Source organism: Aedes albopictus, chromosome 3, assembly GCF_035046485.1.
Source record: "Aedes albopictus strain Foshan chromosome 3, AalbF5, whole genome shotgun sequence".
Taxonomy (NCBI): Eukaryota; Metazoa; Arthropoda; class Insecta; order Diptera; family Culicidae; genus Aedes; species Aedes albopictus.
In genome coordinates, this window is record NC_085138.1 from 367541571 (window position 1) to 367554401 (window position 12831).

The 12831-nt window shown below is 36.3% G+C and overlaps 1 protein-coding gene across 1 annotated transcript; it reads right to left on the reverse strand.

The window, feature by feature from the left end:
• Positions 1–1540: 1540 nt before the first annotated feature.
• LOC109432267 (tetratricopeptide repeat protein 36 homolog) lies at positions 1541–12517 on the reverse strand. The gene is made up of 3 exons (XM_062859925.1): positions 12345–12517; positions 1926–2117; positions 1541–1826 (listed from the first exon to the last, which is right to left on the reverse strand). The coding sequence occupies exons 1-3, from the start codon at positions 12475–12477 to the stop codon at positions 1585–1587; spliced, it is 567 nt and encodes a 188-aa protein (XP_062715909.1). The 5' UTR covers positions 12478–12517; the 3' UTR covers positions 1541–1584.
• Positions 12518–12831: the final 314 nt, after the last annotated feature.

Below are 12831 nucleotides of genomic sequence, written 5' to 3' on the forward strand. Positions count from 1 at the left end.
CTAAATTGTTTTCGCGATATCTTTTCTAAAGTGTAGAACTAATGTAGAACTAATAATCTTTTCATTTGTGAAACAGATTGCAAATCGGTCAATTGATTCAAAAGATATGATAAAAAAAAAGTTTTGAGAAATCTTGTTTTTTTTTTTGGATCACCTTATCATGAAATTTGCCACCCTAATGGCGAAGCAAAACATCACGGGTGTAATTATTTTTGGTAATGATCATTCCTATCGAATTTGAGCAAAACCGAAGCACTTTTGTTTTCGGATCTATTCTATTTTCATGGAACGGCTGAATGGTGAATGGTGTCAAGATATGGTGGCATAAAACGTCTTTCTAAAAGCTAGGAAAGCAAACCTGAGGAAAATCTTTTGATTTTCCTATAAAAATTGGCAACTTCCGGTTTGTACTGCTTGCCATTAAGGTTTTCTAGTGATTTTCATGATCAGCCAAGCCCGGGTTTCCAAGGAAATTCAGCAACACATGGAGGCGCATGGTTGGTGATGCCTACGCTGTCCATGTTAGGGGTCATTCAAATATGACCATTGTTTAGAGGGAGGGAGGGAGTCTTGAAAAGTGTGACACTCCATGTATTGAGTATACGTTGATGCGTGACAGAGGGGGTCCGAAAACTTATGAACGTTATTTTTGAATGTCGTCACTAAGTGGCATCTTATCCCATGGTAGATGGCCTTTTTGCACCTCTCCTGTTTAACGAATCAACTTTTGGAACCGATGCCGGATTCCGGATAAGCAAGGCACAAGCCATACAAACAAGATACGACCCCAGGGGGTCTAGATGATCAACCGGGGCCTTAAAAATCCTGCAGGGCCCCCCACGGGGCCCCGTGGCTAATCGAGTTTAAGGCAACTTGCAGACCACGTGAAATTCAAACTCCTGTCCCCCTTTTGGAACCGTCAAAAATCGAAGAATAAGTTCATAAGTTTCGTGAATGTTTTTGCTGAAGTTTCAGGCATTGTTCGTTAATGTTACTACTTTGACTGCCTAACAAATGAGACTATTTAAGGGGCCTAGGTGCAAAAAGGTGTAAGTGGCCATTTTGACGATTTTGAGCAGAGCATATAAAAAAAAATCTTGAAATTTTAAGCTTTTAGGAGTTTTTTAAGCTTATTTTTGAGATGTTTAAAAAAAATTACAAAAAATCGGAGAAAATTGGGTCGATTTTAAAACTTCATACATTTGGTATGGGATGAAAAATTGGTGTAAAACTTTAAACCTCATTTACTCGAAATTGGATTTTTGTCACTTACATCCGTTTGCTTAACCCCCTCACTTATAATTGAAAACGATGAAAGTTTCAAAAATGGCATCTTACACCACCTTATACTACGGGATTGCCACAATGTTGGTCTAAAAACTAGTCGAAGAGATTTTCAACAAAAGATTTCGAACTCATCTCTCAATAAGCAGTTTTGATATAGAAAATTGGCTCCAAGGATTAAAAAATCTAATGAAAATTAGTGCACAAATGACGCATTTGAGTTTAAATAGAAAAGCATCTTTTCCAAACATGTTTTATTACTATAAAATTAAACAGCTAATCACATTGAACTCTAACACATCACGTCACCTTCATCACCTCCCGCAACATCTGGTTGCACAGCGCCGCGTACGGGTTCAGCTCGATCAGTTGCGTCCGGGCAAACTTACTGCCCAGCTTGGCGGCCGCTTCGAAATCCTCCCGGGCCCCATCCGCGTCGTTGTTCTTCCTTCGAAGCACACCTCGTTGGCAAAGCGCCCGACAGCCCGTCCTGCCGGACCGGTTCGAAAGCTTCAGCGCCTGTTCGATGTCTTCCAGTGCCGCTGTAAATCGGAAGCACAATGGGAAGTGCGAGAGAAAGAGAAGAAAACCGATTCAGTTAGTTTGGCTAGTCGGCGCTAGGGGTACGCGATTAGCTTTACCTTTCTCATTGCCCAAGTACCGATAAGCTTGAGCACGATTGTTCCACGGTGCAGGTCGTTCCGGTGCTGCTGCAATGCTTTTGGTGAATAGTTCGATCGCTTCTTGCAGTTTTCCACCCTCGGCCAGTTCGATTGCGTCGATTTCGAGCTTCTTTGACTGTTGGATGTGGGGGTTGTCCGGCTCGGTTAGGTCTAGTGGAATATTAAAAAAATCTATGAAAACTTGTTTCCAAGATCTGTTTGTCAATCGTATGCATTGGTCCTTTATTGATTATGTAGGGGTAGGTGGTGGAGAAATATGCGCACCGTCTAAGTCTAAGCAAACGTGATCAAATAACTAAAATTAAGATAATTTTATGAGTGTCTTGCGTTTTGAAAGATGGTTTACTACTTTGACATCAAATCACGAAGTGTGAAGAATTAGCAATAAGTTAAAATTCACAAATACAAAGAAATTAAAAAAAAAAAAATCAAATCACGAATCACATTAAATTTACCATCTGGAAGCTGAAAAATTGTTGAGGGCAAAACGACTTCTAACAATTTCCCACTTTGAATTCTAATGAAATACCAGGGGGTGCATCTAACTTTTTTAGGCAGCAATGTAAGGTGTAGGAGACGGATTCCATATAATCTGTGAAGAATCTCTTGAATTCCGTTTATTTAACCTTTCAGGATGCGCGCTAGTTTGGACCTGAAACTGTACCACGCTCTCGAGCGGTGTTTTTTACTTTTGTGTTGTACTTTTTACAACGGCGCGCGTCCTGAGAGATTTATAGAGAATCTACCCAATGGTGGAAATCATCGTTTTCCATGCTTTTCCATTGACTATCCTATTCTGAGGACGTTTTGCCACGTGGTGCGTATTACTCTAGGTAACCTTATAAGGAATGTATCGAAAAGTAATTATCAATGTATAGGACGCTCTATCCCGGAGCTAAGTTAGTATTTATGTGTCGGTTCTTCTATCAAATGTTTACATATAGTCAAGTTTAGAATAAATTATGTAATGTTTGTCCCTGCTGTGGAATGCAAGGAAGATAATGAGTAATTGAAGGACCGTTTCGAAGCAGCACTACTTTTGACTGGAGTAATAATTATGCATGCCTTATTTCATTTCGACGAACTGATTCAAAGTGAGTGATGACACTCATTCGCAGCAGTTCTTACATTTACATTTTTGATGATGGAAATTTTGTGGGACCCCAAAAATGTGAGGAGCCTGATCCCCAATAAAAACGGTTTGATTGAAAATTTCTTGTAAAACTGAGTTTTGGAATTTTCATTGCAGCACCTCAAGAAAATCTCTTAATACCTGCAAAAAAACCTCCTGCTGAAATGTATAAGAGATATTTTATGGAATATCACACGAAAATTTGTTTTCAAGAATCCGAAAACTGGTAGTCTCTGAAGAAGTCTCGAGTTTTATTAAAAAATGCAAGCGCAACGTTCGGTAAGGCGCCGGTCATAAGCGTTTGTCTATACAAAAACTTCAAAATTTGTTTGAAGCGTACATTTTAACCAGGGTGACCAACTACATACACTGTGGTGCATAATTGATCAGACAAACGTCAATTTTCATACAAAATGGCCAACTTTGAGATGCTGTACACAGACATAACACTCTGATAATTCCCATCGTCCCAGCGATTTAATTGTATTTTTAAAAATTTGATAGTTGGCCAACTTCCCACCCGTGGCGCTCTCATCGTTTTTGCTTGAGTTTTACGTTTGCTCACTACCATCACCTAATTGATGGTTGGCCAAACTTGGTGCTTTTGGCATTGGGCGAATATGTTTCCGTGACAATGATTTCAAATGAAAAAGGTTCGAACTGTTGCATCTGTTTGCCTGTGCTGTAACTATGGTTAGCTTTGACGGATTGAGCTCAAATTTTGACACGGAACCACAAGTATACTGAATTTCACGTATACGAAGTACAAAAAGTTTCCGTTCTCAGGTTTGAGCGTGACAAGTCGTTCAAACTGTGCAAAAGTGGTCGGACAGTGGCATGCGGGTAAATCAAAGGGGTACTTTGCTCTAGCGTGCGCAGCCTTTTCTTTTTTCTCACTCACTCCCGTAAACAAACACGAGAAGGAAACAGATGAAAGAGGGGACACTTTGCCCCCTCTTTTATCTCGCTCTTTTTTGTGTTTAAAAATGATTGATTGATTGATTTGTCTTTATTTGAAAGACTTTCAGCCCTTGGCTGGTTCGTCTCTTTTAAAAAAGAGAACGAGTGAGAAAAAAAAAGGCTGCGCACGCAAGTGGTACTTCGTATCCCAAGTAACACAAGATGTTGTATAAGAGTTGAAAATCCACTATTCATACATAGTGTGGTGTGTTTTTCTTGAATTATTTACTTAATTTTGAACACTTATATAATCAAAACAGCGCAAAAAATGGCGGCTTATAAAATATCTTACATGTAATATAAGATGTATCCCAACGTATTTATTGTACTAGAAAACATGATTAAAGTACATACCATCTACCTCTCAAAAATGTATCAAAATATTGATCAATAATATCACTTGCAGAATACACATATAATACAATCACATTTATTAGTTCAAATTACACATTTTCTTAGTTATATTACTTGCAGAAAACATTTGTATGACACATTATTTGCAAAAGTTGGATCCAAGTTTTTTGAAAGTTATATAACTGATAGAAAACATTTATACAACAAAAACAAAGATATTCAATAATGTAAGTGACATAAAAACGGACAAACCTAACCGACGTACGAAAAATAAAAAAATATATATTTATTTATGAATACGGCTGACTTCTTCAATCGCATAAACATGGAACATGGAATTTGCAGTCAATAATATTGTAGTCAATTATTGAATAGCCAATAAATACATGGATTATGTTCAAGCTAATACAAGATTACATGCAATTAAAGATTTATGGTGAATGTGTCGATTCTGCTCACCCAGATTTTAAGCGCTGCTGAATTTATTTGAAAATGCCAACCATAACAATTTAAAATAAGTCATCCTTATTGTGATGTTCTACCAGTTTATTGACTCCACATAAAGAATCAATATGGCTGATAATCTGTGAAGCTTACAGTGCCGATCAAAAAATGTAAACAACCATTCGAATCCAAAGATTAATTATTTTTGAGCGTAGGATTTATCACTATACAGAAAACATAGGAGATTAGAATATTATAGAATCAATAAAAAATGTTGTTACAAAATCTATCTCAAATCTAAGGAAAAATAATTTAATTTCTTCCATATTCTTATATGTGTATGCACATTTTTAACAGGTACTGTAATTTGTTGTTATTTATCAAACCATTCTTCCAATAGATTGTGGAACGACTTGTACCAACGATTATATAACGTTTTGGGGACATGTTTTAAACAAACGTTTTATTGCGTTATAGTTATGTTTTGCGGAAACAATTTGAACTCTAAAATAACTACTATACAGCTTAGTTTTGGCAGAATTGAATCTGTCAAAATATAAACGTAAACATTGACATTTTTTGCTCGCTCTGCTGGTGGTTCGTTTTTATTCAGTGTCTGGACAGTCGTTTTTGCAGACTAGAGGATTAGATTAATCGCAATCCGATTCGAAATTGCTGTTGCCGAAAAGCTTGCAATGCAGCTTGACGTTCAGAAAGGTATGTAAGCAGCAACTATTCCACTGTACACGGGAATTCGACCTGCGTCCTGAAATTGATAACCAACTGTTCCACATAAAACGTTTCTCTGGCCATCGTTTTCGACGTTTTGCACAAATTTGATAGTTAACGTAATTCTATTTCGACATAATCGTCCTCCACGGGGATTTCTTTAACCGCTGCCGACCAAATAATGGTCCATGAAAACTGTACATGCAATAAATTTGCGTTTAATTTATTTGTACTGCAATTCGGCAAACTCAAATGAAATTTTGTTATCGAACACAAACATTGTTGCTTTCGTTATTGGTTTGCACGAGGCTTTAATAATGTTATACTTTAGTAAAATATACTCATTTCATGCTTGGTGAAGTCTATGATATTGTTTTTGCTGTTTGTCAGCGGCTTACTTAATTGAAGCGTAATGCTAACACAATATGCTTCCTGAAACACTTATATCACAGTTATAAAACATCTTTTGCAGTTTTTATTTTCAAAGATGTTTTCGGTGTTACTTGGGATACGTAGTATTCAGCATATTTGTGTTTCCGTATCAAAATATGAGCTCAATCCGATAAAGCTAACCTAACCATACACAGATCGAAAAAAGAATGTAAAATTCTGTGACATATGATGCACATAATTGGAGCGTGGGATATCACAGAAGTTTACATGACATATCGTGTAAAATAATGAAATATCATGTAAACTTCCATTATATGTCATGTAATTCAGCATGACTCGGAATGTTTACATGACATATAACACAAATTTACATGATTTATCATGTAAACCATCATAACACTAAGTTTGCATGACTGAAATGAAGTTTACATGACGTGTAAACCTCATTATTTCTATCTGTGTAGTTACAGCATCTCAAAGTTGGCCATTTTGTATGAAAATCGACGTTTGTTCGATCATTTATGCACTACAGTGTATTTTGATTTTCCGTTTTTTTCAGGAACTTCGAAAATTGTATCGAATTATATTTGAATAATGTTTCGATCAGAAAACATAGGAAAGTTGAACCAACTCGGCAGGGTGTGTATTTTGGAAAGTTCCCCTCTGAAACTCAATCAATTTTTAAGAAATTGCCATATTTTTATTTTACGTGGTGAGATACGTTTATGTAGTGCACAGAGGTTCAACATAGCTAAAACTTGTGATTACAGTTCATCTGAAGCTCAATGAACTAATGTCCTTATTTCAACCAGGGTGCTTAGAAATCTAGTCCAAAATTATAATAATTCCTGTTCGATGTAGTATTGGTTTCTGGGATAACCGTTGTTTGCCGTGTGCAAAAAAACGCTCATAGTTGTTCATCTACGGTTCTCCAAAGTCAGGGCATGTCTTCGCTTAAGTCATCAAATTTTCCTAGGAATAGTTGCGAGAAACCTTTATATTGGCACATGATAGAATATGAATTTATGTAGTGTACAAACATAGGTTCCATATAGGTAAAACATATGATTACAGTTTATCCAAAGCTCAATGAACCCAAGGCCTGATTGCAATCAGGCCATCCCTCCCAAGTAACACAGAAAACATCTTTGGAAATCAAAATTATTGAAGAAGTATTATTAATGTATTATAAGTGAATTTCAAAACAATGTTTGCTTTAGATTAGCTCTAATTGTGTTTCTCGATTACAAACAACAAAAAATGTTTGACTTTGCCCATCGGCTTCATTTGCGTATTAAATCTGTGGGTTATACAATGATAAAACATTTCTGAAACATCAGACACCAAGTTAATCAGTAGAGCCAACAATGTTTTCGTTTTGACACTTCGCAACTTTAATGACCGAATCTAAACATGTCATAGTCGTGTGCCTAAGAAACATTCCACTCCAGTAGTGTAGTGTATCTATTATTTTTTCACTTCAGATTCGAGGAATTATTAGGCTCTGCACTGATAACTGTGGAAGCTAGAGCTAACATGTAACATATACGTCGTCATTCATGGCATTGGTGATGCACATACGGAGATATATTTTGGTTAGGCAAGCACTCCTTACTTCACCATGCAATGTTGGTGTCTATGTATGAACTTGCGAATTCATATTTGGTGGATTATACCGAACCTACGAAATCCGCATCTGCAATTTCACGGAAAATACAAAACTTCACCGTAGCACTGGACCATCCGAAGAACGAACCGCTTGAATTTACATGATTACCGCTTGATTATTGACAACAACATTTTGACGTTTTGATAGACTAAAAGCGTCGTCAAAAATAAGTTATATTTCAGTTATTTTGGCTTTGTAATGATTGCTGCAAAATAATATAATAACTTATATGTGAATGTGTAGGAAAGAAGCTCTGGAGACGTATCATAAGCTTTGTTCAAACATCAACTATTATTTATTTTTGAGTTGTTCTATAAGAGTTATTTTTACGTTATTTTGACATTTCCAATCAATTGATGAAAAAATATTTTTATTCATCAGAAAACGGTTACAGATTACAGTACCAGCTAAAAATATGAAGTCGTGCAGGTCAAATCAAAGGAGTTGACATTATTCGTTTGCTTGCATTATTAATATCTTTGAACAAAACTTCCTTTTTCTTATTGAACATACTATAATTTTACCTGAGCCATAAATTAATAAACACTTATGGCGTCAAATACAATTTAATTTGAAATTGAATAATTCTCAATATTTTTGACCGGCGCTGTTAGCTTCAGGAAGGGACTGCCATATTGTTTTTTTTATTATAGATTAGAAAAAATCTTCCAAGCAGCATTATTTGGTTGATTCATTTCATATTTTTATTCAATTCAGAGGCGCTCAAAATATGCATGAGTAAAATTAGAAGTTTCACAATAAATCTTCACTGGCAGGTGATTCACGACTACCACCTCTGTGTATAAGTATAGCCCACGCAATTCAGATTTTGTCATCCGAAAACTTAACGATCGAGACCATCATTTGGAAATAATGTTCATATTGTGTATGGTAAATTCAGTCAGAATATGCAGGTTATTTTACAATTTGTTTTTTTTTATCTGACAGTTCCCACGCTTCACATATATTTTTTCTGTGACACATATATCACTATAAATTAACTCAGTTATAACTTAAACATATGTTATGTTATATAAGTATTTTCTACAAGTTGATTAAGCTTGAACTAGCTTAATTCCAACCAAATAATGTTATTGTTTTTCAAGAGTATTTTGCAAGTTTCCAGTACATACGAATAACATAATTGCAATCATTTATTAATTGTTTGTCATGTGGAAGCTATTGTGGACGATATTATCAGTATGAGAAGTGTATCAGAATACATCTTATATAACTTGTAACATGTTTTATAAGCCGCCATTTTCTGCGCTGTTTTGATTATACAGGTGTGTGATATGACGTAAATAATGCAAGAAAAATACAATAGATTATGTTCGAAACGTACAATTTTAACAATTATATAACAAGTTGTGTTACTTGGGCTGGTACCGTAATCCGGGGTAACATTGATCAGAATTTTCTATCTTTCTTGAATAATTCTCTTGTTAAAGCAAACGTTACATGCTTTATATTTTTAAAATAAGTACTGACCCTCTGAGTATGTGTTAAGCTACTCGAAAAAGTATTGTAAAACTTTAAAACATGTTTAAATAAAGTTTTTAATCTAATTTTTGATTGTGATGATTTGGGGTAACATTGATCATGTCAGTGATCAATGTTCATTTGTGTTGAAAATACCCTTACTTACTAAAATCGGGGTCGCTAATTTCGAATATGTTGTCCAAATTCTTACAAATTATGTACTTTTTAAGTTATTTTAGCATTAAAATCCTCTGAACCACGAATAACGCCTAAAGATAGGCAATGGCTTAAGGAATTGATAGCCGACTTTAATAAATCGTATATTTTACTGAAAAATAGCATTTTCATAAAAGTTTCGTTTATTAAATCCAACTCTAGGATATCATATTGAAGTAATACAGTGATTTCGAACCTCATATTGTATCTAGTATTCACGCCAAGCATGAATGTTTGACAATGTATCTCATTGTGCTACGAAACACAATTATGGAAAAATCGATTTAATTCAATGTTTATGAAATTCAATTTTCATAAATTGCATGTCATTTAATAGCTAAATGATAGCAGATTACGATATACCAATCCATAGCAGAAACTGATTCAATGTAAAATGCTTGTTTGAACATTTCATGAGGTGGGTCAAGCCGATCAATGTTACCCCGCTGATCAATGATACCCCGGATTACGGTACTCATAAATCTGGTCGAGGAATTTGCTTACTGCTGCTCGATGCAGTATCAGTTTCTGTTCCGTTATTTTTCACGTACAAATAACTCTGATTGTAGTCTATCTATGGTTATCTTAAGTCAAGCCATGACGACTTCAATAAGATCGTGCAAAGTTTCTGCAGTTTGTTGATATACCTATCAAACAGTATACCGATTTTCAAGTATTGTTACAAATAAGAGCGATTGAAACTATTAAAGGTAATCTGTCTTCTTTCTTTATGGCTCGACGTCCCCACTGGGACTTGGCCTGCCTCGCTTCAACTCAGTTTTCTTTGAGCACTTCCACAGTTATTAATTGAAGGGCTTTCTTTGCCTGCCATTGCATGAATTTGTTTATTGTGAGGCAAGTACAATTATACTCTATGCCCAGGGAGTCGAGAAAATTTTCCCGACTGGAACGGGAATCGAACCCGCCGTCTCCGGATTGGCGATCCATAGCCTTAACCACTAGGCTAACTGGAGGTAATCTGTGGAGATTATTTCGAGTGATCATATTTTGTAGGGACGGATTTTTAAATAAATAAAGACACGGACACGTTCAATGCTTCCAGTGAGCTATTTGCTCTTTGAAGGAAGCACGACACTAGACAACGGACTAGCATGCAACGCCCAGTGGCATAGCCGAGAACTTTTCCTGATAGCTGCGGCGGGAATCGAACCCGCGCTCCTTAGCACGATGCGACTAAAGGCTTGGTGACCTTAGATTTGGACCAATCCATCGAGATATTCAGATAATAACAGTAGTACAAAGTCAACATGAATTCTAAAAATGTCTCCGATGACCTGTGGGTTCAATAAGGGGATAATATCTCGTGTTCAATGTTATTTGAAAACAACAAACGTAATTGTATACTTTAATGGTTCAAAAATGATGAATATCCCAAGAACTTACAAGAAATCTAAGGCCGATGCAAATATTTAATTTGTTTTATGTCACCACCCTCTTCAAAAATCCCAAAATATTGAAGGGGCGAAAAAAAAACAAGGCGGCCAATGACCCTATTTTCAATAAATGTTTTCAAGCCATCAATTTTTCAATAGTTGACAAATATTTTTTTTCAATAGTGCTTATAATTTTAAATTTTTCAATAGTTTTTTTTTTTCGTTTGTTTCTTATTTATTTTTGTCCACCCCCTCGTACCCGATGAGAGGTCTCGGACATAAAAGAAAAATAATATTTGCATCGGCCTAACTGAAAATCTCAAATTCGAACCAGTAGCAACTACACCCAGGACAACAGGAAGAGTTGTCTGCTGCGGGGCAGCCTTTGAGCCACACAATACGGATGATTTGCGTTGATTGCAAGTAAGTACGTTGAAATATTATAGTGAAACAAAGTGTCTTGTGAAATTAACATAAACTGTGGCTGCTGCGCTCGATTTCCGAGTGATTTATTTGAATGAGAACTTCTCCCCGACCCCGCTGTCGCCGAGGTTCAAGTCAAGTTCACTTTTGGTTCGGTTAATATTTATCCGAACTTTGAGTAGTAAGTTCAAAACAAGATCGAAACAAGTTCGGAACGGATGATTTCAAGTTGTTGGAATATGTCCAAATGAACTATATTTGAGTTTTAAGGGCACGCCAAAGTTCAAAATGAGTTCGGTTAATATTTGATTGAACTCTGTTTTAAAGTTCAACATAAGTTCTTTCTGACCCTTTTTCCGACTTTAATGTCGTTTTGAAGAGATGTCAAAAGCTCGTACATGTTTTTCCAAGTTAATAAACAATACATGAGTTTCTTTTGGGAGAATTAAGTTCAACGAAACCAGAACTGAACCGAACTTGAACTTCTGAGTTCGTTCTTCAAGTGGAAACTGAACTTCAACTTGAACTTGAACTTGAACTCAAATGGCGGTCGTCGGTCGAGGGCTTAGCCGATAAGTTACTGAAGTCACATTAGAATATGTAGAAATGAAATATACGTGAGGAAACAAATGAAGAAAATCAGTGAAAAATATGCGTGTGAAAACATACTGTTACTGCTCATGTGTCAAATTGATTGCCTCTCACTCGGATAAAAATGAGGCAAATCAGAAATATTTCTGCCAAGACTCCATGTGAAGAACACCAATCACGGACAATTAGCTGATCGGCATTGGACCATAATAACCACACAACAATTGGTGAGATCTTTCCAATATTATTTATTTATAAATAATTCTACTTCAGTTATACATATATTCATTTACTATATAATTACATTTAAGTTGAAAATTCGCTATTTTCAACATCCTTTCATCTATTGGAAGCTGCTTCAGTTCTGGGCTCTTTCTAAGTAGATGAAGGCATTTAAAAATGCTTGCAAGGACTTGGCCAGGTGTGAGGAGCTGAGTGGGTCTATGATATTGTAGATAGTAGCGACATCACCAATGTCAATGGATATATTCAACTTTGCAATTCCATCCATGATTTGTGCAAGTATTCAAGCTATGCTATTGTTTCTGATGTATAATTATGACGGGCAGTAGATATACTAATTCAAATACCTTGCAGATCTTCAGGAAACTCCTCCTTTCCAGTATAAATCAGCTCTTCTCCGCCGATTTGCGAAGGATTGAATATCGATTCCAGCACCTGTCGGTCGTGCTCACTCAGGCAATCACGATTCAAGCTCGCCATTCTGATCGTCTTCGTTCTAAGATCCTCACAATTCAACCACCTCGTAACGACTGACAGAGGTATTCCGTCGTTTGGGTTTGATTAGCACCACAAAAACTCTCGATTTGCATAGTCAGACTTGAAACCGGGTCCGGTTGTCGGTCGTCAAGCAACAACACGATGACGATTCTGAATCAATAACAAAAACAAGTTTCTAAACGCACTGTAGGAGGCAGGTATTCTATCCGTTCAATCAGGTAGGTACCTACCCAGTCAGTAGGTAAAGACGATGTGAATAAACGTTATCACAGCGCAAACGAGAGCCGGTTTCAAAAGCTAGCTTTGAACGAACGAGAAACAGCGGCAACATCTGCT